Below are 26,263 nucleotides of genomic sequence, written 5' to 3' on the forward strand. Positions count from 1 at the left end.
CCCTTGATAAACGCTGCGGCGCCCAGACCGTACAAAACGGGGGTTTATTTACAGGGTGGGGGTGCGGGCCGCAGCAGCAGCAGCAGCAGCAGGGCTAAATGTAGCCGATAACGTCGTTGCAGATGATGGGCTGGCGGCTGCGGCTGTTCATCAAGGCGGTGAAGCGGTGAAAGTCCGTGGCCAGCTGGGCGATGTTGCTGTGGGACTGATGGAAGCAGGCGCCCTTGGGCTGTCCCCCCAGCCCCAGCGGGCAGGAGAAACGCTTGGTGGTATCGCGGCCGCCCGGGCGGGCACCGTCGGCCCCCCGGGGCCGGGCCATGTTGGCCAGCTTACGGCGTACATTGCCCGAGAGGCTGAGCAGGAAGGCGGGGGGCTTGGCCAGCCGGCGGGAGGGTTCGGCAGGGGCTCTGCGGCGCGGTTCGGCGCCCACCTCGGGCAGGTCCATCCAGTTCTCCACCAGGTCAGCGAAGCAGTTGTCTCCCAGCACCAGGGGCTGCCGGTTCCGGCTCTGCGACAGCAGCGCTACGGTCCAGTCCTGCGTGTCGGCGGGCTCCAGGGCCCGCCACTGCTCCAGGCAGGCGTCCGAGGTGGATTTGGGGCGGACACGGCGGGCGGGGGCGGGCGGTGGTGCGGCGGGGCCGGCGGAGAGCCGGTGCGCCCGTTGGCAGGGCAGCAGATGCCGGCGCCGCACGGGCACCTCCTCTTCCCTCCACGTGCCCCCCGACGCCTCCGAGTACCCCGAGTCGAACTCCAGGCTGCGCTCGCTGGCCGGGGGGGAGCGAGCGGCCGGGCCTCCCCCCTCCTCCTCCTCGCCTCCCGCATCCAGGCTGCAGGCCGAGTCCGCCGCCGAGCCGGGGCGCGGGGCACGGGGGGCCGGTCCCGGAGCCTTGCCGGGCTGGTGCGGTGCCTGCCGCGTGCCCTGCATGTGCGCCCGCAGCGGCGGTCCCGCGTCCCGCCGGCACCACTGCAGGGAAAGGGCACATCAGCACGCTTGTCGCCACTGACCCCAGCCAGCACCGCGATCCCCCATCCCGCCCTCCTCGGCACCCCGCCGGCCCGGCTCGGGGGGGGCTTTGCTGGCGCACTGGGCGTGCAGCAGGGTGCGGAGAGCGGGGCGCAGGTCCCAGCTTGCCTGGAGCCCCGGGCCCCGCTTTCCTGCGGCTCCTGCGCGGAGCCGGCCGGCGTGCAGCGGCTTGTCGGGTGAGCAAGCAGGCACCCAGCCCCGGCCGTGCCTGCGGGAAATGACAGAGGGCCGCGGCACGTAGGAGCTGGCGCTCCACTGCCCCCCCGACAGCCCCTCGAGTGCCCCCTTCTCGGTGGGAGGCAACCGGGACACCCCTCCGGCACACTCCCATTCGGTGGCACGGGGCCAGCGGCAGCCCTAGGGCACCCGCGGGTGCTGGGGTGGGGCTCTCCCCCCCGACGTTGGCAGGGCCACCCACCCACCCTGTGCCCTCCAGCTGGGGACACCCCTGGTGACGTCAGGGTGCAGCCAGGCCTGCGCCCAAGGCCCGGGCCCCCCCAAACGCCGGGGAATACAGGGGACCAAGGCAGCCAGGGCTGAACGGCCGGGCGGGCGCTGGAAGGGACTCCTGGCTCCTGCAGCCGGGCCGCTCCTCGCTCTTGAATTCCTATTGTCTGAACCCAAAAGCAGGGTGTTACGTCCGCTTTCCTTTCCACGCTGGAGTCGCGGAAAGCTGAGTGTGCAGGAGGGATTGCTTCCAGGACCGATAATTGCGTCTCCTCTGTCTGGCCCGAACAGAGCTGCTGGCAGGACTGTCCTTGTCCCTCTCCCCGTCCCCGTCCCAATCGCCGTCCCCCCCCCCGCTGGCTGGGACCCTCTCATCCAGCCCTAGTGGCAATGTGCCACCACTCCGAGCCGCCCAGTCCCGCCGCCGGCCGGGAACACTGGGGCAGCCGGTTGTGAGGTGCTGGGTAAGCATGTGGCAGGCCCAGGAGAGCCGAAGAGCCACCCTGTCATCGCTGTCCCTCGGGGCAGCCCAGGTGGGTGGCAGCTCCGGGGGGACGGTGCCGCTGGCATCTTGACAGCTGGACACTGTGGCCGCTGGCTATCCGTGCCCCCACACCACCAGTGTCCCACCGGCTGCCCTCGTCCCCCGCGCCGCCTTTGGCCTCGCGTGTAATGTCACGGCCCTGATGTCGCCGGCAGCGGCCGGACGTCACGGCAGTCCCGGGGCGGCGGGGCGCAGGCACGGTGCTCCCGTCCCATCCCGTTCCCTCCCGGTGCCCGCGGCAGCACTCACCCGGTCGGCGCCGAGCTCGTCCGGGCGGGCGTTGTGCATGCCCGGTCCTGCTCCCCCGGCACCGCTCCCAGTGCCGCCGGTGCCGGAGCAGCAGCAGCAGCAGCGACAGCGGACGGAGCGCCCGGCCGTGCCCGCCGCCTCCCGGCGCTGCCCGGCAGCCCCGCCCCGGCCCGCCCCGGCCAATGGGGCCGCCGTAACGTGAGCCCGGCCCGCACCGGCACCGCCGCCCCGGGGCCCCGCCCCGCCCACGGACCCCTCCCCGCCGCCCCGGGGCCCCGCGCCGGGCACCACCCGGGCACCGCCGGGACGGGCGGGAGCCGTGCCCTGGCCCCGGCGGCACCTCGGGGGTCCCGCAGCCCGGTATGCCCCGCTGGGAGGGAGGGCAATCCCGGTACAGGGCCCCGGCGGAGGCAGTCCCCCCTCGGCACCCTACGGCACCGGGCTGCCAGAGCCGGCCTGGGCGGTGGAGGAGGGAAGGGAAGAGTGACCCTGGCCACAGCGCCCGTTAATTGGGAACTAATAGCGCTTAATGGGGAGCCCGGGAGAAGCGGCACTGGTTTGCAAATGAACGAGAACACGGCCAAAAATTACCTCCCTGCTAATTTTCCCGGTTCCCGAGCGTGCCGCGTGGTGAAGCAGCGTGGGGTGGCAGCCAAACCCCACGGAGCTCGAGTGGCGAGGGGCTGAGAGCGGCGGCGTGCAGAGCTGGGGGCACTGGAGCCGTGCCCTGTCCCTCCCCTGGCCGGGACGGCCACCACGGGTGGGGATGGACGGCATGACGCCGGGCTGGGGTGGTGCCCGGCACCCCTGGCAACCGGCTGCAGCTTGTCCCAAACACCCAGCGAGCCATGGGCATGCACGGGCACCTCACCTTCCTCCTCCTCAGCCTCTATGCCCCAGGTAGGTGCTTCAAGGTCATAGTGTTCGGGGCACCCTTTGCCAGATCCTGGGTGGATGGCTGAGAGGAAGGGGAGAGGGGAGAGGCTCTCCTCGGTTGCTCCCACATTCCTGGGGCTGACCCTAGGATGGGCAGAGGGATCGGCAGCTGCCTGGCTGGGTTGAGGCAGGGAGGGGGCATCACAAGAGCATGCTCGGGGCATTGCCCGGATATCCTCAGGGTGTCCTCAGCATCGCCAGGATGTTACTGGGGCTTCTTTTGAGCATCACTGTGGCATATCCAGACACCACTGGGGTTTTATCAGAGCATCTCACAGAGGGAATTTTGTGGCTTCCCCAGGGCATTGCCAGGGCACACCTGGCAGGCTGGGGTGACACTCTCCTTTTTGCAGGGATCTTCGTCACAGCAACAGGTAAGAGTGGGGTATTTTGGACCTGGCTGTGCCTGGCAGGGATGCCTGTGGCTGCATCGGTGCTTAGGTGCAGGAGCAGAGCTCCATAAGCACAGCTGTGTGAGCCATCAGTGGTCGCTGGGGTCTCCCACCAGTCCTGCCTGACTTGCCACGTGTGGTGGCCCTGAGTGAGGACACAGTGCCAGGCAGCCGTGTCGCTGAGGTGACCGTGTCCTGCAGCAACTCAAGCAGCAGTCCCAACGTCACCCTGGATAGCATCGAGCCCAGCCACCCCTTCAACTCCATTGCCATCAGCTCTGACCCCACCGATGCCACCACGTTCCGGGCTGAGGTGTGGCTGAGGAATAGGGAATGGGGCAGGAGCTGGCAGGCGCCCTGCTGAGTGACTGTGTCCCCACTGCAGGTGACACTGCGTGCTGGTGCGGAGCTCGATGCCCGCCAGGTGAACCAGTACACACTGATCCTGCGGGCTGCTTGTCCTGGTGAGGGTGAGGTGGAAGAGCGGCTCTTTGTCCAGGTGACAGCAGGGCATGTGTTTCGCTGTGATTCCCCATTTGCCAGTGCAGGTAGGAAACAGGGGCACAGGGCAGTGGGGCTGTGGGTGCCAGCCAGCACCAAGCTCCCACAGCTGTGCTGTGCTCCAGAGGGTGATGTGGTGCAGGTGCTGGCAGATGTGGCGCCCAGGACACCCCTGTACGCGGTGCTGCCACAGCCGCTTGGTGGGCTGACGGTGAGTGGCAGCTCCCTGGTGGGCCACATCCCCATAGAAGGGAGCAGCCTTGGAGACAGCAGAGCCCTGGGTACTGAGGAGTGGGACAGGGGTTCCCATCACCCTCCTTTCTGCAGTTCAGGCTCCGAAACCGCAACACACCACTCACGCTCACCCGCCGGGGCCTGGTGCTGGCACCTGACAATGGTTTTGACCCCAGCAAGGACACCCAGGTGGGCACCAGCAGCCCCAGGCTGGTCACAGCCACCTCTCAGTCCATCAGGGCTTAGCCCCTCCCTGGCCACAGCTCTCCCCATCCTGCTCTTACCGAAATTGCCTGTTTACTCTGGATCCACAAGTGCTCCAGTCCTGTCCCCATCTCCTTCTGCTCTCAAGTCCTGCCCATATCCTTATCCCTGTATTCCAGCCCATTCTAGTCTCCAGCTCATACTCATTTCCATTTCCACACCTCTTTCCACGTCTGTTCCTGTGCCAAGCCCCATTCTCATCCCTTGTCCCTTCTCCTTTGTCTCTGTCCCTGTTTCTGTTCCCATCCCATCACTATTCCTGTCCCTGTCCCTGTTAGTAGCCTCATCCCTATTCCTGTTCCCATCCCCATCGTTGGTGCCACTCGGGGCTATCCCACAGCTGCCTTGGTGCTGCCCCACAGACATTCAGGTTGGAGATTGAGGTGATGGATCGTCACGGGCACAACTGCAGCGGGGCTGTAAGGGTGGAGGTGCTGCCATCACACCGTCCCCGTGTCACCTTCCCGTGAGTGGGGTTGGGCCAGGAGGGGGGTGCTGGTGGCACCAGGCGGCACCACAATGCCCGCCTCGCCTGCAGAGAGCCACACCGGGCTGTGTCGGTGACAGAAGGCATTGGCCCCAGGGAGGTGGTCACACAGGTCCATGCCAGAGGTGACAATGTCCGCTATGCCATCCTTGCTCCTGTGGCTCCCACGCTCTTCACCATTGATGAGGGTGAGCAGGGCAGCAGGGATCCCTGAGAACGCCCTGTCTGTGTCCCTGTACCCAGTGTGAGACCATGGCTCCTCCTGCAGTGACAGGCGAGATCCGCAGCACCCGTCGGCTGCAGGTGACCCGTGCCCACCTCCTCATCCGGGCTTACAACGCGCTGCACCCCGACGACCACGCCACCGCCACCGTCAACGTCACCGTGCAGGGGACAAACTGTCAGGCACCAAGATGTGTCCCAGCCATCTTCGTGTATGGTTCAGGGGGGAGTGGGGTGCATGGGACTTTTTGCTACACCCAGGACATGGGACAGAGGCTGAGCTGCTGGCTACCCTGCCACAGGTCCCAGGTTCCTGAAACAGTGTCCCCTGGCAGCACCTTGGTGACACTGAGGTGCACTGACTCCACCAGCACTGATGGGTGCCTGCACTATGCTCTCGAGGGGCCTCCCTCCTCCCGCTCCCACTTCTGCATGGAGGGGCCACAGCTGAAGGTGAGCGGGGCCATGGGCAGTGCCCAGATGGACAGCAAGCACAGACCCCAGAGCCCAGTGGGATAAGGGGGACCCTGTGACATGTATTGTCATGCCAAGTTCTGGGTCAGGGCTCCTTAGGGCTCCCTGCTCCCCAAGGCCTGCTCATTTTCCTCGCTTGCTTCCTCCTCCCCTGGCATCACAGCTTTGTGGGACACCCTGCCTTTGTGGGATACTCTGGTTTTGCAGGGCATCTGAGCTTTGCAGAGCACTTTGGCTCTCTGCCTGACACTCCCCTCCTGGCTTGGCAGGTCAACACCAGCCTGGACTATGACTCGGAGACCATGGCTGCTCTGGGCTTCCAGTTCACAGCCACCATTGTGGTGACAGTGGGAGGGCAGCCCCTACAGAGCAGTGAGTGCCCATTTCCCTAGGGTGGGATAAGACCTTTCCTAATCCCCAAAACAGCAGATCACAGAGGAAACATTCCTCCCCTGCTGCCCCAGAGATGCCCATGTGACCCAGGCCGGCACAGGCTGTGGGGTGGTGCCAGCATGGCTGAGCAGCTGTGTGCCACACAGCCCGTGTGCCTGTGCTTGTGACGGTGACACCTGTCAACGAATTCAGACCGGCGTGCCCCAGCAGTGCCACCTTCACCGTGCCAGAGACAGCAGCTTTCAACAGTGTCGTGGGGCGTGTGGCTGGCACTGACCGTGACTATCCCCTGGACAGCCTTGAGTACAGCCTGGAGGGGGGCTCTGGCCCTGCACAGCCCTTCTCCATCGACAGGCGCACTGGTGAGCCCCTTCCCCAGCCCCTGCCACACCCCATGGCATCTACTGGTTCCCAACAGCTCACACCTTCCCACAGGCGAGATCCGCGTGGTGGGACCCCTGGACTCCCAGCAGCAGAAGAGCTACAGGCTGGTGGTGCAGCTGACGGACACCCACAATGACCTGGACCCAAGGAAGAGGCAGAGCCGTGTGTGCGACGTGTCTGTGCGCCTGCAGGTGCGAGGGCAGCCCGCTGGGTGAGCTGTGGTGGGTGTGAGGACTGTGGGTGCCCTAACACTTCCCCCTGCTCCTGGCAGGCTGTGCTGGACCAGCTGCCGGTGTGCATCCCCGAGGTGCAGGAGCTGCGGATCACGGCTGGGTCCCCGGGCAGCCGCCAGCCTGTCACCTGCCTGGCGTGCCACGGCAGCCCCGACAGCTCTGTGCTGACTTACACCATTGTTGGAGGTGAGGAACGGCCAAGCCACGGCACAAACCAGCCCTCGCCGTGGTGTGACACTGAGCAGACCTTCTCGTCCAGGCAACGAAGACGGGCGCTTTCGGCTGGAAGGGAACACCCTTATCTACCTCCCCAGTGGCCGCACCTCACCTCATCCATTTGTCCTGCTGGTGGAGGTGTGGGCCGGCTCTGGTGCCCGCCGCCGCAGCAGTGTGGTGGCACTGGTGGTGCACGTCACCCCCCGGAGCACTCCGGTGCCACCCAGCACCACCACCCAGCACACGGTGAGCAGAGCCCACTGGCCAGCTGGTGCTCCAGGGTCCACTGAACCACCCCCTCACCCCACTGCCTCCACAGACGCTGCAGAAGGAGCCGCTGGTTGTGTTGCAGACAGAGGCAGTGTGGCACCCGCCAGCCTGGTTTGTGGCCGTACTGACCATCTCTGGTGCCCTGCTGCTGGCCACCCTGGGCTGCATAGGCCGGAACCTGCTGTGCAGGTGAGCCCCAGCCCGCCTCACGGCATGGCACAGCGAGCGAGACTGAGGGTTCACAGTTGCCTTCTGCTCCCCCCACAGCAACTGGGCTCCTGGCAAGCTGCTCCTGGCCCAGAGGTGAGTGCTATATGGCCACGATGGCCATACTGGCAGTTGTGTTGTCCTTGCAGGTAGCCAGGGAGCCACAGCACAACAGGGTATGTTTGATATACTCAGCATTTGGCTATAGCTTGCTGTGCCAGGGAGCCGTCTCTGCCCAGGGCAAGGGTGCAGCCCTGATGGGAGCTATGGGGAACAGAGAGAGCAGTTTGGCCAGCAGACAGTGATGTCGGTGGCCAAGCTGGGGCACAAACTCTGCAGTGGACAGAGTGCACAGCGCTGGTGCCAATGCCTACTGCTGGGTTCTGGCACCAGGGCTGAGGTCACTGCAGCTCACCAGAGGAGCCCCTGTTTGGCAGTGGTGAGCCCCATTTGTCAGGGAAAGCTCCCAGGGAGAAGGTGAGCAGGCTGGACAAGCCCTGGAGGATCAGTGATGGTGGCAGGTGACAGAGGAGAGAGCCTGAGGAGATGCTGGACCAGCCTGTGCCAAGTGTCTGCACAGCAAGGAGACCTGCAAGCCCATGGGCAGGATAACAGCCACCTCCAGGGGCATAACTGCCCCGAGGTGATGCTTAGCTGGATCCAGGTTCATTGGTAAGGTTGGGGGCACAGTGCTTGGTGACACTGGGGCTGTAGTGACCATGCAAGGCTCAGCCCCTGTGGGTGGCCCTGGCAGCTCCCTCAGCACAGCATCCTCCAAGCACAAGAGGGATGCCTTGCCAGCACAGGGGGAAACAAGTGGGTGTGGTGGCAGACCTGCTTGCTGCTCAGGCACTGCTGAAAGGTGGTGGTGCTTGGGGGAGCACAGCGCTCTCACAGTCCCCTTCTGTGCTAGGGGACAAGCAGGTAGGTGGATGATTGGCTTAACAGGGTGTAGCTGCCAAGGCAAAACCTGGCTGTCAGGTTGCTCCCAGCAGCATCTCTTGGTGTTGAGGCTGGCAGCCCATCACTGACAGCATTCTCTCCCTTCCCCTCTCCCTTCTGCAGCTCTTGGGATGTGGTGGAGCACAGCAGGGGCAAGGAGGAACAGGGAAACCAACATGCCAGCAGCCCAGTAAGTGTGTGGCAGTGAGGGTGGGTGTCCTTCCAGGGAGGCAGGAAGAGCCCTGTGGCCCTCTGCAGCCTCTCCTGTCTCCTCCACACAGGGGCAGTTTGATGGCCATGCTCAGGACCCAGGTGAGTGCCCTGTCCTACAGCCCCAGAGCAGCCTTGGCTTGTGTCCCCCAGGCAGAGTGGTCCGTGGACAGGAGCGATGGGGACCAGGCCTGGGGGGCAGTGACTGAGCGCTGCCTCCGTCTCAGGCAGCGGCAGGGACTATCTCTTCCATAGCGTGAGCGGGGCTCGGCGCTGGATCTGAAGGGCTTGCCTCGATGAGGGGCTCCTTGTGACCCACAGCTCCATGAGGGCAGCGCTGGGCAGGGCACCGGGCGCTGGCAGACAGCTGGTGTGGCCCCCGAGGAGGAGACCCATCCTTTGTGGCCAAACCGGCTGCACATGGGGTGCATGGCACTGGGTGCCTCAAACCCTGAGCCACCTCAGCCAGTGTAGACCTAATAAATGGTGTCAGAGATTGCACACGCTGCTGTGATTGCCTTAAGGAGTCCCCTTGCCGGGCAGTGCTGCTGCTGGCTGTCCCGCTGTGGTGGTCATTAGCACTGTCTGGTCAGCGGTGTGAGTGGCATGACCCAGGACAAGGATTGGCAGCGGGCTTGGAACTGCGAAAAAAAAAATACGAGAGCTTTGGCCAAGTCTGCTTCGGTCACAGAAGCATCTCTATCCTCAGGACATGACCCAGCCGGGGTAGTCCTCCACAGGGAGGTTATCTCGGGCAAGAAAACTCAGCCACGGGTAATTTTGAGCAGTTTTTGTCCCGAGTCCCGTCTTCTCCTCAAACTCTGCTTTGTTACAGCGCTCGCAGGCGCAAACGGGTGGGATGAGCAGCTGGTCGGCAGAGGGGATGGGTTGGCAATTGGGAGGAAAAGTGAATTAGCGTGGGTGCAGGTGAGCGGGACGCCGCAGGAGGAGCTGGGAGCGGCGGGAGCCTTTGAAGGCGTCAGTCAGCGGGAGGTGGGAAAGCGCTTATTTGAATTTCAAAGGAGCGCGCCACGGGACGCCTCCCTGGCGGGATAAGAGGGGAGAGACTAATTTGGGGAGTAGGTGACTAAAGGGAGGAAAAGGGAACAGGGGCCAGCCGTGAAATTTCACAGTGAGAGGGGTCACCTGTGTGACTTTGCCTGAGGGTCCCTTTTGCTCTGTACCCACTGGGACCGTGACCGTCCGGAATTTAACTCTTTATGGTACCGGAGTGGTGCGTGAGCGTGTCCCATCGGCGAGACCCCGATGGGAGCGGCGGCCGGAGGGGGAGCTCCGAGTGTGGGACCGCGGGACGGCTGGGCGTGAGTTTGTATCGGGGAACACGGAGTGCAGAGCGGCCAAGAGCGGGTTCTGGTTGGGGAGCGCGGAGCTCTCGGGGGTGGGTTCGGAGCGGGGAGCAAGGCTCGGAGAGCGGGGATGGGTTCGGAGAGGGGAGCGAAGGGCTGCCGGGGATGGGTTCGGAGCGGGGAGCGCGGTTCGGAGCGCGGAGCTGCCGGGGATGGGTTCGGAGCGGGGAGCGCGGTTTGGAGCGCGGAGCTGCCGGGGGTGGGTTCGGAGCGCGGAGCTGCCGGGGGTGGGTTCGGAGCGCGGAGCTGCCGGGGGTGGGTTCGGAGCGGGGAGCGCGGTTCGGAGCGCGGGGCTGCCGGGGATGGGTTCGGAGCGCGGGGCTGCCGGGGATGGGTTCGGAGCGCGGGGCTGCCGGGGATGGGTTCGGAGCGCGGAGCTGCCGGGGGTGGGTTCGGAGCGCGGAGCTGCCGGGGGTGGGTTCGGAGCGCGGAGCCGCGGGCCGCGCCCATTGGCGGAGCGCCCCCCCCTTCTCCGCGGGCAGCCAATGAGGCGGTGCTGCCCGCGAGGGGGCGGGGCTCTGGCGGGCGTCACGTGTGCCTAACGTGCGCTGCCGTCCGCGCTCGGGAAAGGGCGGAGCGGCTCCGCGCTTGAGCGACACTGAGCTTGACCTATCAGAGTCCGTATTGCAACCCCGTGGGGCGGGACTCGCGTGTGGATTGGCGCTCAGGGCGACAGGGCGGGCTTTGGACGGCGCGGTTGCTATGACGGCCAGAGCCGGGCTCCTCCCGCTTGGGCGCCGCCATCTTGTTGTTGATTCGAGCGGCGGGGAGCGGCGGCGCTGGGGCTCCGCGTTCCGGTGTCCCGGCCGGGCAGGCAGCGCCGGCCCCGGTGAGCCGCGGCAGGCGGGAACTGGCCAGGCTGAGGACCGGGGGGCTGAGCCGAACGCGCTGCCGTGAAGGGGAGACCCCGGTGTGGCTCCGTGAAGGGAGAGGGGGTAGGCAGGCACGGCCCCGTGAGCAGCCGCGGTGAGGGGGCAGCGAGCACCGGGGAGGGCCTGGAGTGGGGGCTCCGTGCGCAGCCTCGTGAGGAGGGGCCGGGGGGAGCCCGGTACGTCCCCGTGTGTGCGTGGGTGGGACTCGGGCGCTTTCCCCTGCGGGGCCGGCCTGGGGCACGACCGGGGCGGGGTTCCCCGGGCTGGGCAGCGCGGTGCTGGGGCAGGGCCGTGCCCAGCGGGCAGAGCGAGCTTCCCCTCCCTTTGTGCCCTTCCCTTCCACAGGAGCTGCGCGCAGGAAGGAGCTCGGAAGCCGCGGCGGTAACATGAAACCAACATGGTGAGAAGGCTGGTGGGGCTAGGGGTCCGTCCGTGCTGCCCCCCGGCAGGGGAGGGGTGTGGGTGCCCCCAGGAGCGCTGGCTGCCCCCGTGGGGACACCCGGAGTGCCTGGCAGTCCCCCGGTGTAGGTGTGCTCGTGGGTCTGCAGACCTGGACTGGGACCAACCTTCCCCAGGGTTTCCATGGAGGGGTTGAATTAGGGTAGGTGGTATCGACTCCTGTTCATTTTTGAATTGCTCTGAACTTACACTGGTCCCGGGGTACACATTCCTTTATTTTTAAGCTCAGCATCAGCCCTCTATTTATTTTTTTTTTTCCCCCAAGCAATATACTTTAGTGTGTGCTGCCTTTGTCATTTCAACCTGTCTTGCTCTGTTTTTGCTCCATCTGCTTTTCCTCCCTTCAGGTTCACCTGGCTTAACTTGGTTTTCAGAGCTTCCAGAGCTGGATTCCAAAATTGGCCTTTGCTAATGAAACACTGAATGGTGCAGGAGTGGTGGGGGCTTGGGTCTCTGTTGATTCTTAATGTAATGTTCCTGTGATCGTTAGGGCTGTGTAAACAGAATTAGTAGCTTGTTTCAGAAAATAATATGCAGTAGTATCTTGTAGAAGTCTCATTGTAGTGGACTGTCAACTGCATCTGATATGCTAACACTTGTGTGTGTGGTCAGGCTTTTGATGGAGAAAAATAATGGTATCCTTGTTGTTTATCACTGAACTAAGATTCTGATGTCCTTTTTATAGAAATACTGTCAGGAGCTTCAAAGTGTTTTAGAATTAGGTGTATCAGTTATTGCATGTTGTCACTGTAAGCCTAAATAGGTCTTTTCTAATCCCATGTAACAATTTCTTACTATTTAGATTGTCAAGTATTTTTCTGGGTTAGTTTAGCTCTGACCTAAGGTAAGTGCTTTGTTTTGGAGCTGGAGGGAAAGTGATAGGTTGTAAAAAGAGTTAGTTGTGAGCTCTATAAAGCAAGATAACATTGAGTCGCTTTTTCAACTCTATCAAATTCTTGTTTTGTCAATGTTCTGAATTGTCCTAATGCTAATTTTTCTTTTTGCTTCTTAGAGGCCATTTCATACCCTCTCAGCTTTTTCAGCACAGCCATTTCCAGGTGCATGGATGCTATGCTGTCCTGGTTAGAACCTTTTAGGCTGATCTGAAATGTCCTTTTTCATGGCTTTGCCTTTCCTTCCTGTCTAGTGAGGACTTTAGGGAGAGCAGGGGTAGTGATCCTTAGCTCCTGGAGGAGGAAGTTGATGTATACAAGGTTATTAGCGTAGGGGTCTTTGATGGAAAGAGTAGGATATGCTGGTGGGACATTCTCCTGAACCCTCTGGATTTTATTAGGCACTTTGTGGCAGTTTTGCATGTTTCTTGTGTAGAAGAAGAGCAAGTGAGCATGATTATCTGTTGAGATGAGAAAGGGAACAGTTTTTAAGATCTGCTTCCAATCACCAGTTTCACGTTCCATGTGTGGTTCCAGCTCATGTAAGTATAGACTGCAGCCCATAGGAGGTTCTTGCCTTGTTGTTTGTGCCTGTGCAGGTGAGAATGAGAGTTCCCTGACTTAGAGACTGATCAAGCTGAAGACAAGCTGTCTGTTTTTCTTCCCAGCCTTTTGGGTGCTTAAATGATTTTGCAGGTGCAAGGGAAATGGGGCTGGTGCTGGAATGGGGTCTTATCTGAGTTCACAGTAATCTGCAGTGTGACTATGTAAGAGTGCAACAATGTATTTTTACGTTATCTATTTTTTTGTATAAAAAAATAATTTTAAACAACATTCTAACATATATTTAAGAATATTAAGATTAAATGAAGCCCATGCTTCTGTCCTACTTCTGTGAATCGTTGTGTGCCTCATCATCAGGTTGACAGCACTGAGCATGTCCTTCTTATAAAAATATTGTAGAAAGAAAGACTAGGTGTTCTTTGAAATCCTCTCTTGGCAGATTGTGCAAGTCAACTGACTTGGAAGTTACTCTCTCTTGCATTGCACGTAGTGAAAAGTCAAGGTTAGAGCAGCAAGCACTCAGAGGTCAAAAAAGTGCCAGGCTGGAGTAGTACCTGTGCCCTTAATCAACTAATTGTCTTTTTAAACAAGTGGTATGATTTCTTCTTAGTCATGCAGTTGTGTGCTCTGCTTATTCCATCTGAACTGTCTGGTTTGTTTCTTTCCTTTTCTCCCATAAATATGGAGTTTATTCCTTTTGGGTAAAATGGTCAAATTCTGAAACGTGACCTTGTTGAGCTTGACTGGTGCGAGATGAGGAGCCCTGTACAAGCTTGGGGATATTTGTTGACCATCTGCTTACAGGGCACAGTCTCTTTGGTCCAGTGGATCACCAAATGTTCGTAAAAATGTTTGATCACTTTTCACAATTCAGTTTTCATTTAGTTTCTCCATGTCTAAATGCTTTTGTGGATCTGGTGAATTCTGGCTGGCTAGAATTCACCAGCCACAACTGGGTAGTTGTGGCACTGACTTCTGGCTTTCCATTGGGATAGGTTCTGAGTTTGAATTGGATATCCAGAACCCATGCTCTAGAGGAGGTGTGTTTCTTCAATCTGTGGTTGTAATGCAGAAACTGAAGCCATGGAAAATTTTGTCAGAGGCCTTGATTATTGCAGTGCAACCCAGGCACTTCACTTGCTGTCAGTAGATTCCCCCAAGTCTGTCCATCAGGAATTAGCTTGCAATGTGTTGGAGATGTGAGCATCTCAGTGGAGTGTTGATGCTGGGATTTGTAGTCTCAGAGCTTAGTATTGATGAAAACCTGTAAACTGGTTTGTTTTCTCTTACATTTGACAGTGTCACATTGTCAGGTTTTATGCTGGGCAGGGTTTGCATTTAACTTGACTTGCAGCAATTGTATGTGGCTCTCTGCTTGCTTGTTTGTACATAATGTGACATGCATAGGAACAACTAATCTCTCAGTCTTTGAGAAGGAATGTATCAAAACCAAGTCCAGTAAGTACAGAGGGTCCTTAGTGAGCTCTGAAATGGGTGAGCAAAGGAGAAAAATGAGAAAAGGAGCAAAAGAAAGAAAATGTGACAGAACCCTCTGCAAGAGTCACGTCAAGAATTTGTATTACGTGCTGTAAACTGAAGGAGCCCTTCAGCTATATGGAGGAGCAGCTAGCAGTCTCCCTCATTTCTATTCCTGATGTGACAGGAATGCAGAGCAGGATGCTGGCCAGTGTTTAATATCAGGTTTGTTGCTGGTGTCGTAGGGATGGTGGGGGGAGGAAGAGGAAGTGTGTGTGCGTGGCTGCTCGGTTTCTGTTTTGCAGGCATTGCCTGTGCGCAGTGTTGTGCCGTTCTGATGTGGCAGCAGCTGTTATTTTTGGCTTTCCCAGTGTGCTGTTCGGGTAGATGTGCTTCCTAATAGATGCAATTCTCTTTCTTAATCAGTGTGTGTTGGGCTGCCTGTGCTTCCTGTGCAATCCATGCTGGTGTGTACCACTCTGCAGATGGTACTGAGGTGCAAGTCCTTTCTTTGCCTTGATTTATTTCCACAGGCTCCTCTGTATGCATTTTGAGTGGCATTAACTGTGTGTAAAAGACAAGCTTCTTAAGCTTGCATTTATTTTGCATCACTCTTGTCAATATGTGGTGTCATTAATGTTTGAACTCCTTCTTTGGCAGTAAAGGAATAAGCTTTGCTATACGGAGTGTCTCTCTATCTGTATAATGTGTCCACAGTAGTTAAAGTGGGTGCAGTTGTTTCATTAAAAAATAACACTGAGATAGCTGCTATAATTATATTATCGAAGATCTGTGTCAACCAAATCTGATAAAAGCAGTGAAAGAGGTTATGATATGGATGTGTCTGTCCTGGTAGGAACGTCACTACACGTGCTTGGGAGCTGCAGTAGATAAGCTGTCTCTGATTTAGCTTTTGTAGTTAGAAAGGTTATCTCCTTTACCAGCTGTCCTGCTGCTTTGCCAAACACTACCTCCCTTGTGAACCAGGCCTGTTCAGCTGCTGGGGTTTAATATACTCAGCTTCAGCCTTTCTTCCCCAATGCCTGTCCCTGCCTGGTGAGAAACGGTCATGGATCCTGCTCTGCTCCACCCTGGTTGGGAATTCTCAGCTGAGGGTGGCTGAGGCAACTGGGGACAGTGTGTCCCCTCAGCCCAGCTGGTGGGTTTGGTAAAGAGCATCTGTCAGAACCCACAGGAATGAGTGAGAGCATTTGCATCCTGAAAGGGACTTGTGAATTCCAGTCCCAGTCTTTAGGGAAGGCGTGCTCTCAAACATTCTGAATTGACAAGCAAGTAAAGATCTAAATAAAAGCTAATTTAGGACTTGCTAACTCGTTTCCATACATCATTTTGCAGGCTGACTTGCTTCTGGGGTCCTGCTCCCTCTTGGCTGTGAGAAGTTGGCTCCATATTCCAGTGACTGCTCAGCCAAAGGAGCTTGGGTGACATCTCTAAGGTATTTTTTTTTTTTTGTTTTGCTCAGAATACATATGCAGCCACCAGAATACATATGCAAAGAGAAATAAACTGCTTGCTTTTTACCTCTCCCTTTGTAAGTATACCCTTCAAGTAAGGATGTGTAGATACAGTTTTTGGGAATTTTGGTCTTACCTTTGAAAGATACTACAGAAACACACAGGTAAGTGCACTAGCACAGAGTGAAAAATGCAGTCCTGTTCATTCACCAAATTGGTGTCGGTTCTTTGTAATAAAAACTAAAATTCCAAGATTTGAAGGCTTACATATGTTCCAGTACTTCTGGCCATTTAGGTGGCTGATTTCCAGCTGAATCACCTTATGATGATTTCAGAACTCTTATAATTGTCTACTTTTTTCCTTTCTGTTCTGAGGTCAGTTTGCTGAGTTGATAAGGCTATTCTGATAGACTTTCAGTTTCAGCAAGGTTACTTGTGCTGTTCTGAATTTGGAAGAAAGTCAATCATACCTGTTTTTCCCCAGCTCTTTATCAACAAAGATATGACTCAGTATCCTGGTGGTATAAACAGACTCAAATGACCTTGTTTTCTTCAAACATGGTGTATTTAAGTAGTGGTTGTCAGACAGTTCAGTTTCCTGGTGGGGAAGCCCCTGACCTGTGTGGGTAATGGTCTTTCCTAGTTTGAAATGCAGAAGGAAACTGAGCTCCTCCTGCCTTCTCTTCAGGGCATGCTCCTGTGTCTGTCACTGCTGACTTAAGTGCTGATGTAAAGCTAAACTACTGTATAGCTTATATATTCTGTTCTGACATTTCTCTTTTCTTCCCCCCCATAGTTCTATGCTGAGCCTCATTTTCCCAATTTTTTAAACTTCTAGAGTGCATTACTGCAAAATATCATGTGATCTTTAATTCCAATTAATGTTGTTGTATTGTTGGTATCAAAGTATTGTCAAGCATTTCCAAAAGTGAGTTTAGAAATCTTAAAAAGGGCACAAGAAGATAGGGCTGGCTGTTTGTTCTGTGTCCTTTGACAGTACTGTCTGAGCAGCTTAAGCACGTGTGGGGAGCAGTCATGATCTCATTACAGCTAACTATAGGCGATAAGCAGCTCTGAGCACCAAAATCAGTGCACCACCAAGTGCAGATGTCAGTGAGTTATTTAAAGCAGGAAGGATTTGGGAGAGAAGCCTGGGGGCTACATAGTCCCGTGTCTTACTCAGTGTCTGAATCAAACCATCAAGTAGCTGCCATGAAATTGCTGGAGCTATTGCAGAAGATGAGATACGCTGCTCTCGTGCTGGTTTGCTGGTTAAAAACATGGTAAAGTCCTTGAGCTTTGGAGGACCCTCACAGCACTGCTGCTTGGTGAAAGGTTTATTGCACTTTTCTAAGGTGTGGTCTTTGTATAAAGCTGTGTGACACATCTGAGGAATAGACCTGTTGAATTGATGGGTTGACTCTCATCCCACAAATACGGAAATAAAAAGAACTTTTAACTTCAGTCTTTTGAGTCTGTCCCGGAAGAATTGTTGAAGCAGTCTGAATCTCAATTTGTGTTGAAACAATACATATGCAGGTTTTTTTTTAGATAGCTTCTTAAACACCCCCACGCTTCCTGTAATAAAACCTACATCATGTTTGTCTCAAATATGTGAATTTTACTCAGAATAAGTGTTACACTGTATAAAATGTTTACAGATCCCCTTACTTTTGCAAATAATGGTGTGATTTGCTTTATATTCCATTAGAACCAGATATTGTAAGTGTGTTTTTTTATGCTGTGCAAGTGGCATTTCCTTTACTTGGGAATAAATCTTCTTTATGTAATTGAGGTCTTAATACTTCACAGTTCTTACCACAAGTCTTGACCTGAATACACTTATTAAAATTTGACAGCAAGCTAAATGTGAACCAATAAGCATTATCAGGCATGCTTTATGCATCTTTTATTTTTATAGAACTGAGGAAAAACCTCTAACTCTATTTTAGTCAGACTGAATAGGTATCACTGTTGTACATCGTGCAGAGTCTGAATAGTTTTCACTTTTCTTCAGGTGCTCTGCACACTAATTTGTTTTTTTTTCCTGTAATAACAGCACTTAGGGGTTTCTGTTTTTCCCCTTAATTATTCTTAGCTTTAGTTAAGTAAGATCACTGAAGTTTCCATTTCTGTGGTCTGTGCATTAGTTATGTAGCATCCTTATCACTGACACTTCCAATGAATTTTAGCAGCTTAGAAAACTGAACCTGTTGACAATTTGGTTCACCTAATGACAAAAACCAGTAGTTTTAAAAATTAGTTCTGATTTGTGAATGCAGCTTGGCTCAAATATTCTTATTTAAAATAGTTAAGGGTATTGTATCATTTACCAGCCAAAAGTGAACCAAGGTCTTTATTCACTGCAGTTAAAATATCTTTCTAAAACCTGGCAATTAAAGATCATAGGTTGGATGGTGAAGTGTTTGAGACTATGTTTTTTGAAGTTTATCCCATTGTGACCTGACAACCAGAAGAAAATTCCAAACCTTTTAAGAATTCTGCCAAAGATCAGTGTCCCATGGTAGTGAGCTTGCCAGACTGACTCTTGTGTGACAGCAAAGCACTTTGTTTCAGGTTTCCTGTCATTTGCAGGGTTTTTTTATGATTCCTAAGGAAGAGAACTCTGTGCTATTTTCCACCCATAATTCTTGTTATTTTGTGTTTTTCAGCCTGAGATGATACACTTTCGGCACATGTTATCACACTGTATTGATCTGGAAGAGAAAATTAAAAGGAAATTGGTTTTCCTTAGATATATACAGCCTGTGATGTATTGTGGCTGTGAGAATACATGTGATTTAGCAGAATTATTTTGCAGGAAAAAACCCAACCCAAGCCAACCTGCAGCATGGCCTTGCAGTGTCTTCAGAATAATTTAAAGTGTGAAAAACCAAGGTAGCTGTAATACACTTGAGAGAGGTTTTGCTGTTAAAAACAAGCTTGCCACAATTTGTGTGACTTCCAGATGAGTGTGCTGGGCTTTTTTAGCATATGAGGCTGAAGATTTTTTTTATGTGTATGCAGGTGCTGCATTTAATTATCTATAAACCAATTTGACATATCAGGTTTATCATACTTTCTTTTTGTTTTGGCTTTACATCTCTTACATAACTAGTGGCCTCAGCTGTTGTAAATGGCACACTAGAAAGCCTGTTGGAAGGAGCTTTGAGATCCACTTCAGCAGCTTAACATTTAGATAAGATATTGGGAATTTGTGACCTGTAGAGTGTTTACAGGGACTTGTTTACGACTGCTTCAGTGAACAGGAAGTTAAATATAGGCTTTGTCTGATTCTTCACTTCAAATGGAGAGGAGAAGCTTCTTGTTTCAAACCTTTAAACAGAGCTGGTTAGTGTGGTAGAGCATTTCAAGGGCCTGCTGCCTAGGGTTAGTGTATAGGAGAGTAATAATGGAGATTTGGAATATTAAAGGTTCCTTTGGAAGGTGCTTGAGAAATACAGTGGAGTGAACCATGTTAGGAGCTCCCTTCTTGGGTATTTCCTTTTGCAAAGCCAAGTTACACTGGATCCCTTGGAAGTGTGAGGTTTGCTAGAAGAAAGCACTGAAGGGTGGTTGTACTGGCTCCTGATGAGGTAAAATCATCTTGCAGATATTTAAATGCCAGGTTTTAGGTTTTGTCCTTCAGAAAACCTAGCACCTTGCCAAGGTTGAAGTTGTGATTGTCTGACCAATCCCTGTGTCTCCTGAGAAGACAGTCTCAGGTTCACATTGCCTTTCATTTCCACTCAGGTGGCTGAGCCTCCTGTTAATTCTTTGTCCTTTACCTTCCAGAACATGCTGCAAGCCACAAAACAACCCCAAGGTATTGTAACAGCTTTAAGATTTTCAGTATGAGTGATTGAAAGCCTTGCAGATTATGCTGATCCTCAGGAGAGTTACAGGATAACAACAGGCCCAGCTCAAAATCCTCTCCATGACCCTGGATTGTGTGTCGTGTATTCTGCCATATTGAAGGGATGAGAGTATCCTTGTATGAAATTCTGCTTAGAGTTTTAGCTAGTTTCATATGAAATGACTTAGCTTTCAGTCCCATCAGATACTATGTCATATATTCTGCTTAAAATAAGTACTAGATTTAGTGCACTGTCTTTGTCTAAAGTATATTTTCCATGACAGACCTTGTTATTTCCCATTCCAAACCTCAAAAATGAAACCTCGCCTTTTGTCCTTGAATATTCCATGTCATTATTTACTTTCTTGCAGCACTTGCATTAAGATATTTCCCCCCCCCACTAATGTAGAGCTCATTTTTTTCTCGTTCCTTTTCAGTGTTTTTATTTTGTTTTTTTTAGTGGGTTGACAGTACAAGAGAATGTACTGTATATAAGAGTATACCTTCCTTTGGTACTTCCTTATGGAGAAAAATATCACTGTGAAGTGTCCAGTTGAGAAGTTAATAGCACATGTTTTCTTGCCTGTGACCCTCAAGGGTCACCTGCTTAGGAAAATTAAACTGGCATCAAGTAGGGGGCATGGATTTGCAATGTGATTATGTGGCTTTAACTCCCTGTGGACGTGCTTATAAGGTTGTTTCTGCTGCAACTGCTTGGGACAGCTGCATTAATCAGCATGTTCATCCTTACCTAGTGAAGCTCTACCAGTGGAATCCCTTAATGTAGATGCACTGTTAGGGATAAAATGGCATTTCTAAGGCAAAGCTTGTTTTGCTGGAGGTGTTGAGAAGGTAAAGAGTGAAGTACTTTATTTGACATTGTGAGTTGCACTTTCTTCAAGGAATAAAAAAAAACTAGATAGAAATGTGGGGGCCCAAAATATGCCTTTTCCAGCTTAACTAATTTTTTCACTGGCAATATAAAGTTAGAAGGGGTTGCAGCAGGAGAGTAGGGCATCTCTCAGTTGGGTAAAGAAGATTTTACGTATCCATATAAACCCTGCTATATTTATGGGTGTCTGCTTGAAATTACAGGGCAATCTACAGTTCCATTTTCTCATACAGTAAATTAAGTGGTGTCCTGAGCATTGGTATAATCTGGAGTACTGTATTACTGACTGCCTTGCATTTCTCTGACCTTTTTCAGATGTTTAAGAAAACCCCCCATTTTGTTTAGTATTGATGTCTCAGAATTATAGTAGCAGAAAAAACCACTAGGTAACAACTGTTCCTTGTGCTTTTGGCACAAGAATTTGTTTACCAGGTTGAAGTGAGCTTGTTTGGATAATCTTGCTTTTATTCCCTTAAGTCTTTCTGCTGGACTGATCTGCTCCTAGATTGTCTTTCTGTTTCTGCCATATAAACAGAAAAGTTGCTCAAGGATTTGGATCTTCAGCCAAACAGCACCACATTCACTTCAAAGAGGTGCCCTAATTTGAGTCCATATTAACAAAACCAATTCAGTTGTTCATTTACTGGGACACAAATTCTTTTTATTATGAGAAGTTTAATTACCAGGCAAGACTAAGTTGAAATTAAGTGCAAGAGGATCTTGAAAAGTGAAATGATTGCCAAACTTCTGGCATTAAAATATGGTATAGAAGCAGCAAGATAGTCAAGTAAATTTTTCCTTTCTGAAAAGCTGTTTTTCTGCTGGCTGAAGTACCATACCATAACTGAATAGTTTTACCAAGCTCATGGAAACATTCAGTGGAAGCATCAAAACCAGTAGCCTATTCCTGGTTCTTTCCTTTCCATTTGGGTAATCTCAGGTAGATTATGGTTATCTAAAAGTTATCTAAAGAATCTGTTAACAAGATCATCTGAGCACTTTTCTGACCTGTTAAGCTTCAGCAGAGAGATGTAAGAACTACTGCATTTCTCCTGGCTTTAAGTGTTTTACCAGTGTTCAGACAGAAGTGCTGTCTGATAAAACTGCAGGGTGCCATTAAGAACTTGCCAAATGTAAGTGTTTTCTGCTTCCCTGTGTAGAAAAAGACGAGTGTAGCTGAGGCAAAATGTTTGTTTAGCTTTATCTTCACAGTTAGAGAAAGAGAAAATTCTGATGCATATGCCCCTACATTCACTCTCAAATGGTGTTGTAACTGCCAAACTGCCTTGGTGTATCTCTGTCTGCATATGTGAGATTAAAGTCCTCTTGGGTACTGAAATTCCAGCTCACATGAGGCTGTGAAGCTGTTAGTGGCTTGCATTCCATGGAGGAGTAGGTGGAGCTTATGCAGACAATATATTAAAAGTCATAGTGTTAATCTTTTTGTTCAGAGCTGCTGTTTTTGTATCATCTACAACTTTGGCAGGACATCCTCAGTCAGGATGCTGCTCTGATGTGATCTGGTGGTGACAAGAGGCAGAGATAGAGCCCAAGCCATGGCTGAGCAGATGTTTGTTTCTGGTCACAGAAGAGAGGAGATGAGTGTTTTGCTTGTTTGGGTGTTAAACTCATTCTCTAACAACAGGAGTTGTACTGAATGGGCATTCCCACAGATACTCTGAAGGCAGAGATCCTGCAGTCCCCAGCTCCTTTAAGAGAACCAGTTGCTTGGAATCCCCTTAGCTAATGCTGTTCATTTCCATATAATTAATTCTCAGGCAGCTCAGAAAAAGGGCAATGTATAGATCTGAGGAGGAGATGGATCACAGTAGTGTCACAGCCCACAGTGTATGATAGGAATTGTAAAGCTGCTTTACAGTGAGCTTGAAGTGAACCAAATCAAACACTGGTATACAGAGGCTCTAAGGGTTAGATTAGCTGGCTTGTGATGGTTCTTCGTGGCAAGTGTGTGTTTCATTTTGAGGCGTAATCTTAGACTTGATGGGTTTAAATCTATATATTGTCCTAATTCTTAAGGAAACAAAACATTTGTGCTGCTTCCTGAGTACTGGAGCCAGGTTCTGCTCCTTACCAGCTGCCTTTGCTCTCCCCTCCTTTTGCACAGGACGTGTTGTTGTTCACAATGTGCTCTTTGGATGGAGTGTCTGGATCTTGACTGTGGGGTCAGTCTCTTCAAGATGAGAAACATTTCCCTTCACAGATCCTAAATGGCTGCGTTCCAGTAGCCATGCTTTGAAAATTCTCTTCTCCTTTTCCCAGGTGGGAATGAGGTGTGGGGTCTTGGCTTAGCTCTCCTCTGTAGTCTACATGCAAAGCCAAGACAAAGGAAAAGTGTTTGAATATCTGTGTAAGTTTTCTGACAGTAGCAGAGTACTGCAGGACTGTATTCTGAAGGTAAAGGGGAAAGTGCAACTTTTTTTTTTTAAGCATTGTGAAATGGAAAACTGGACATATAAACAGCAGTATGGTGTTTTCCTTGTTAGCAGTGGTAGGAAGAAGCAGGAGGAAGAACTTTTTGCCTCTGGCACTAATGAGGCCTGTTTGTCTTTAACATTTAAAGTCTCAACATAAATAAGTCACTGCAAAGGGATTTTTGCTTAACTCAGGTCTCAGTCAGCAGCTTAATAGAGTGTGGTTTCTATAAGCTGTGGAGAAGGTTTTTGACCAATTATTGTATATCATGCAAGTTTTGCTGCAGTTGCTATTTTTTCTATACTTTCTTCTTTTATTATATTTTTATTTTGGGGAAGTAAGTAGCTGAGTTATTGGGGTAGAGGGCAGGGAGCCTGCATTGCGCATCTGCTTCATGACCTGAGGAGTGAATCAGCTCAGTCATGAGAGTTGAGCTGCCGTGAGTTGTCCGGCCATTTTCTGGCAGGAAAGAGTTTCTGACAGTGGCTTCAGTGTCTGGGTGAAGAAAATCCAGTTTGAGTCTGCCTCTGCTGCTGCAGGAGATGCATTTAATAACATCCATGTCTTTGCTGAAGGGACTCATGCTTGAGGCAAAAGTTCTTTCTGTTTTTTTTGTTGTTTGCCCACGTAAACAATTTTATCACTGGAAGAAGATACTGAAGTTTTCAAATCCATGTTGTTCCCAGAAGGGGGCAGGGGAGACTTGTGAGTTGCAGAGTTTGATTAAAAGTACTTTTGTTTGGTTTTGTGACACTTCCGTGCTGGCTTTCAGGCACAGCAGGCACTGCCGCCGCCCTGGCAGCAGGAGCGTGGCACAATGAAACGCCTGCTCAGTGCCAGGAGCCTGCAGCAGGGACCTGGGCTGCAAGCCTTCCCTGCCTTGGCTCTCCTTTCTCTTGGGGAGCATTGCAACAGCTCAGAGTTCTCTCCTGCAGCTCCCCTTCATCTCATACCCTGAAATGATATGTATGTTAAAGCCATGACAGAATGGAGATCATAAAACATCCCCATTTTTATACCAAGATCAATCTGGACAGATGGCATCTAATTGTGGGAAATTCATAGTTTCTTATTCTGTCATCTAGATTTTTATTCTTAATTAAAGCTGGAAAGAAGCTTCTCCATGCAACTTTCTTGGCGAATTTTGAGGGGGGATGTGTCTAGGTTTGCGCTTTACAGACCTAGCTTCCATTTGCTAAATACACTCAGCCTGGCCAGCAGTGAGAAGGAGGCTGTTTTGCCAGATGTTTTAGAAATGGGGTCATGCAACTGCAGCAAGTTTGTTTTATGTCTGCAAAGTGACCTGGGGTTTCTTTGACAGCCTGGAATACAGACAGAAAAAACTTGGCCATGTTAGTCTACATTTCTGTCTTTGAATGGAGGAAGCATCTACTTTCTCATAGGAAGTGTTTTCTACAACATTCCTGATACTTTTGACATAACTTCTACACTGGCAGTAAAAGGGTATAGAAAGACTCTTGCTGCATAAGGGGGCTGGATGAGTGATGCACAGACTTCCTTGAGGTATTTGGTGATTTTTCATGCCTGAGTGAGTCTTCAGTTGCAAGGTCTCCTGGTTCTTGTGTCTAGAGACACAGTTGAAAGAGAAAACAGCAGTCAGAAGCAAATGGAAACAGAGTGTGAGATTACTTGAGAGAATTGGAGCCATGGGAGCCCATGGGACCCAATGGTGCTGTGGTGCCAGCCTTGATCATCTTGGAAAAGGCACAGGGTTGCTGGCACATCTCTGATCACTTAGCTTCAGACTAGGCCCAGAGGATAATCCAGGGTGGTCAATCTCACTTGAGTCCTGGGGACAGTCATGGGTCAGGTCCTCTTGGTACACCTTTCCAGTGTGAAACATGTGAAGGAATGTGACTGGGAACAGTTAGTATGGATTTACTGACTGTAAGTTGTGTCTGACGCACCTCATTGTCTTCTGTGATAAAATAATCGGATTTGTGGATGAGGAAGAGCACTAGAGGCCATTTAGCTTAAGTTTACTGGGTGTTTTGACACTCTCCCACAGTATTCTTGTATGCAAGTTGGGACATTACAGACTGGATGGGTGGAGTATGAATTCAAGCACATCAGGGAATTCTGAAGAGTAAATGGAGTCAGAGGCGGATGAACGAGTGATTCGTAGAGCTCTTTCCACACAGGACATTAGCTTCTGAAAGTAGGCTCCTAATCAGTCTTTTTTTTTCCCTCCTGAATGTCATTCTTTGCCACAATGTGATAAGAGTGGATGGAAGACAGTATTTAAGAGTCTGTCTGGTTGAAATTCATCAGTCTGGCTCATTATCAGCATAGAAGATTAATCTGTCTTTTCTTGGGAAGAAGTGGGGGGGTTCACATGGATGTTCTTCAAGATTACCTTGTTTTGTTTTTCATTCAGCCATGTGTATTTGTGATTGCCACTGAGCTATAGCTAAATACAATACATGGTAGTTTTGGAGATTTCAGTCATACCTAGGGAGGATGTGTTTGGAATGCTTTGAGGTTAGTTTGAAACAAAGAAAAACAATCAGTAAAAACAAAGTAATTTTGTTTTCAACAAAATTGAAGGTTACAGCTTCTTTGGGTTTGACAAACTTGCTATTATAAAAGGTGATCCAGAGGTTTTCTGTACCTAATGTCTGTTTGGAATTCTCTCGATTGTTCCTAAGATACTGTGGAGCATCTGATAATCTTTTCAGGATTGCCAGTCTGAAAAGAGTACTAGAATACTGTTTCATGAGATCTGGTCAGGCTAAGGTATATATACTTACACCCAAGAACTGTAATTGCAAAATTCAATGTATGGTGTTTGTTTTGGGATTTATTTTTTTTTATCCTTTCCAATACTGCTATTACTGCCTTGCTGCAGCCAGTGGTATGTGTTGGAATTAAGAATTCAGTTTAAGCTTTCTAATGTGGTAGTGTGCTAAATTAAGGTGCCAGTTATGAGCAAAGAGGTTAATGGTCTTACATAACACTGGTCTTGAGGTTTTTTGCCACTGCAGAATCAAAAATAGCAATTAGGAGTTCATTTTTTGTCCTAGTTGTATACTTTTCTGTGGAGATCAATTATCTGCCGCAACTGACTTTCTAATCAAAGCTGTTTTTTCTGTTTTAAAAGCATCATAATTTAAAAGTTGAGAACAGTACTAAAAATCAGAGTTCACCACAAGCTGCTTACATTTGTCTTTCAGTTAGTGCTCTCTTGGAAAGCTATAGATCATTCTTATTTTAACAGAACTGCCTAAGGAATGTAATTTTAGCTCCTCTGCGTTTGTGGCTTTTGTAGTAATTTTTCATGGGTTCAGCTCCTTATGGCTTTTGTGTGTCTGTGGTTAACCCTATAG

General features: G+C 51.7%; 3 protein-coding genes and 1 long non-coding RNA gene across 31 annotated transcripts in view; 2 read left to right on the forward strand and 2 right to left on the reverse strand.

Moving 5' to 3' along the window:
- Positions 1 to 25: 25 nt before the first annotated feature.
- On the reverse strand, positions 26 to 2,411 carry INKA1 (inka box actin regulator 1). Its single transcript, XM_086845140.1, has 2 exons — positions 2,265 to 2,411; positions 26 to 964 (listed from the first exon to the last, which is right to left on the reverse strand). Exons 1-2 carry the CDS (start codon positions 2,301 to 2,303, stop codon positions 95 to 97), a joined length of 909 nt encoding a protein of 302 aa, XP_086701266.1. The 5' UTR covers positions 2,304 to 2,411; the 3' UTR covers positions 26 to 94.
- A 611-nt stretch (positions 2,412 to 3,022) lies between these two features.
- Positions 3,023 to 9,130, forward strand: CDHR4 (cadherin related family member 4). Of its 5 annotated transcripts, XM_023935562.2 has the most exons (19): positions 3,254 to 3,574; positions 3,709 to 3,905; positions 3,978 to 4,140; positions 4,219 to 4,304; positions 4,421 to 4,516; positions 4,954 to 5,057; positions 5,130 to 5,266; positions 5,347 to 5,512; positions 5,603 to 5,753; positions 6,044 to 6,146; positions 6,314 to 6,529; positions 6,603 to 6,742; positions 6,823 to 6,970; positions 7,044 to 7,246; positions 7,320 to 7,459; positions 7,538 to 7,573; positions 8,543 to 8,609; positions 8,701 to 8,731; positions 8,857 to 9,130. In XM_023935562.2, exons 1-19 carry the CDS (start codon positions 3,352 to 3,354, stop codon positions 8,910 to 8,912), a joined length of 2,463 nt encoding a protein of 820 aa, XP_023791330.2. In that variant the 5' UTR covers positions 3,254 to 3,351; the 3' UTR covers positions 8,913 to 9,130. The 5 variants fall into 5 exon arrangements, with proteins under 5 accessions (XP_086701271.1, XP_023791330.2, XP_086701269.1 ...); XM_086845145.1 differs by lacking the exon at positions 8,857 to 9,130 and adding an exon at positions 3,023 to 3,164 and having other exon boundaries at positions 3,554 to 3,574; positions 3,978 to 4,304; positions 8,701 to 8,847; XM_086845143.1 differs by having other exon boundaries at positions 3,978 to 4,304.
- On the reverse strand, positions 7,578 to 10,418 carry LOC147651036 (uncharacterized). The gene is made up of 3 exons (XR_015274771.1): positions 10,244 to 10,418; positions 9,776 to 10,186; positions 7,578 to 9,270 (listed from the first exon to the last, which is right to left on the reverse strand). It is a non-coding gene; the product is annotated as an uncharacterized LOC147651036 (long non-coding RNA).
- A 73-nt stretch (positions 10,419 to 10,491) lies between these two features.
- Positions 10,492 to 26,263, forward strand: part of IP6K1 (inositol hexakisphosphate kinase 1) — a 36,471-nt gene continuing 20,699 nt past the window's right edge. For 3 of the 24 annotated variants that reach the window (XM_086845146.1, XM_086845149.1, XM_086845161.1), the window contains exons 1-3: positions 10,683 to 10,931; positions 11,214 to 11,268; positions 15,617 to 15,716. The gene's annotated coding sequence lies outside the window, so the exon portion shown is untranslated. Of the gene's footprint in view, positions 10,963 to 11,213; positions 11,269 to 15,616; positions 15,717 to 24,912; positions 25,096 to 26,263 lie in introns of those variants that run through there. The other 21 variants (XM_086845152.1, XM_086845163.1, XM_086845164.1 and 18 more) reach the window with 20 other exon arrangements.

This window comes from Cyanistes caeruleus, chromosome 11 (genome assembly GCF_971803275.1).
Source record: "Cyanistes caeruleus chromosome 11, bCyaCae1.hap1.1, whole genome shotgun sequence".
In the NCBI taxonomy this organism is placed as follows: domain Eukaryota; kingdom Metazoa; phylum Chordata; class Aves; order Passeriformes; family Paridae; genus Cyanistes; species Cyanistes caeruleus.

Bases quoted from the DNA above. Each gene is read 5' to 3' on its own strand.
- INKA1 (XM_086845140.1), bottom strand. From the start codon at position 2,303: ATGCACAACGCCCGCCCGGACGAGCTCGGCGCCGACCGG. The intron at 965-2,264 runs GTGAGTGCTGCC...CTTTCCCTGCAG, and splicing joins ACGAGCTCGGCGCCGACCGG to TGGTGCCGGCGGGACGCGGG.
- CDHR4 (XM_086845142.1), top strand. From the start codon at position 3,352: ATGCTCGGGGCATTGCCCGGATATCCTCAGGGTGTCCTCAGCATCGCC. The intron at 4,517-4,953 runs GTGGGCACCAGC...GCTGCCCCACAG, and splicing joins ACCCCAGCAAGGACACCCAG to ACATTCAGGTTGGAGATTGA. The intron at 8,610-8,700 runs GTAAGTGTGTGG...TCCTCCACACAG, and splicing joins ACCAACATGCCAGCAGCCCA to GGGCAGTTTGATGGCCATGC.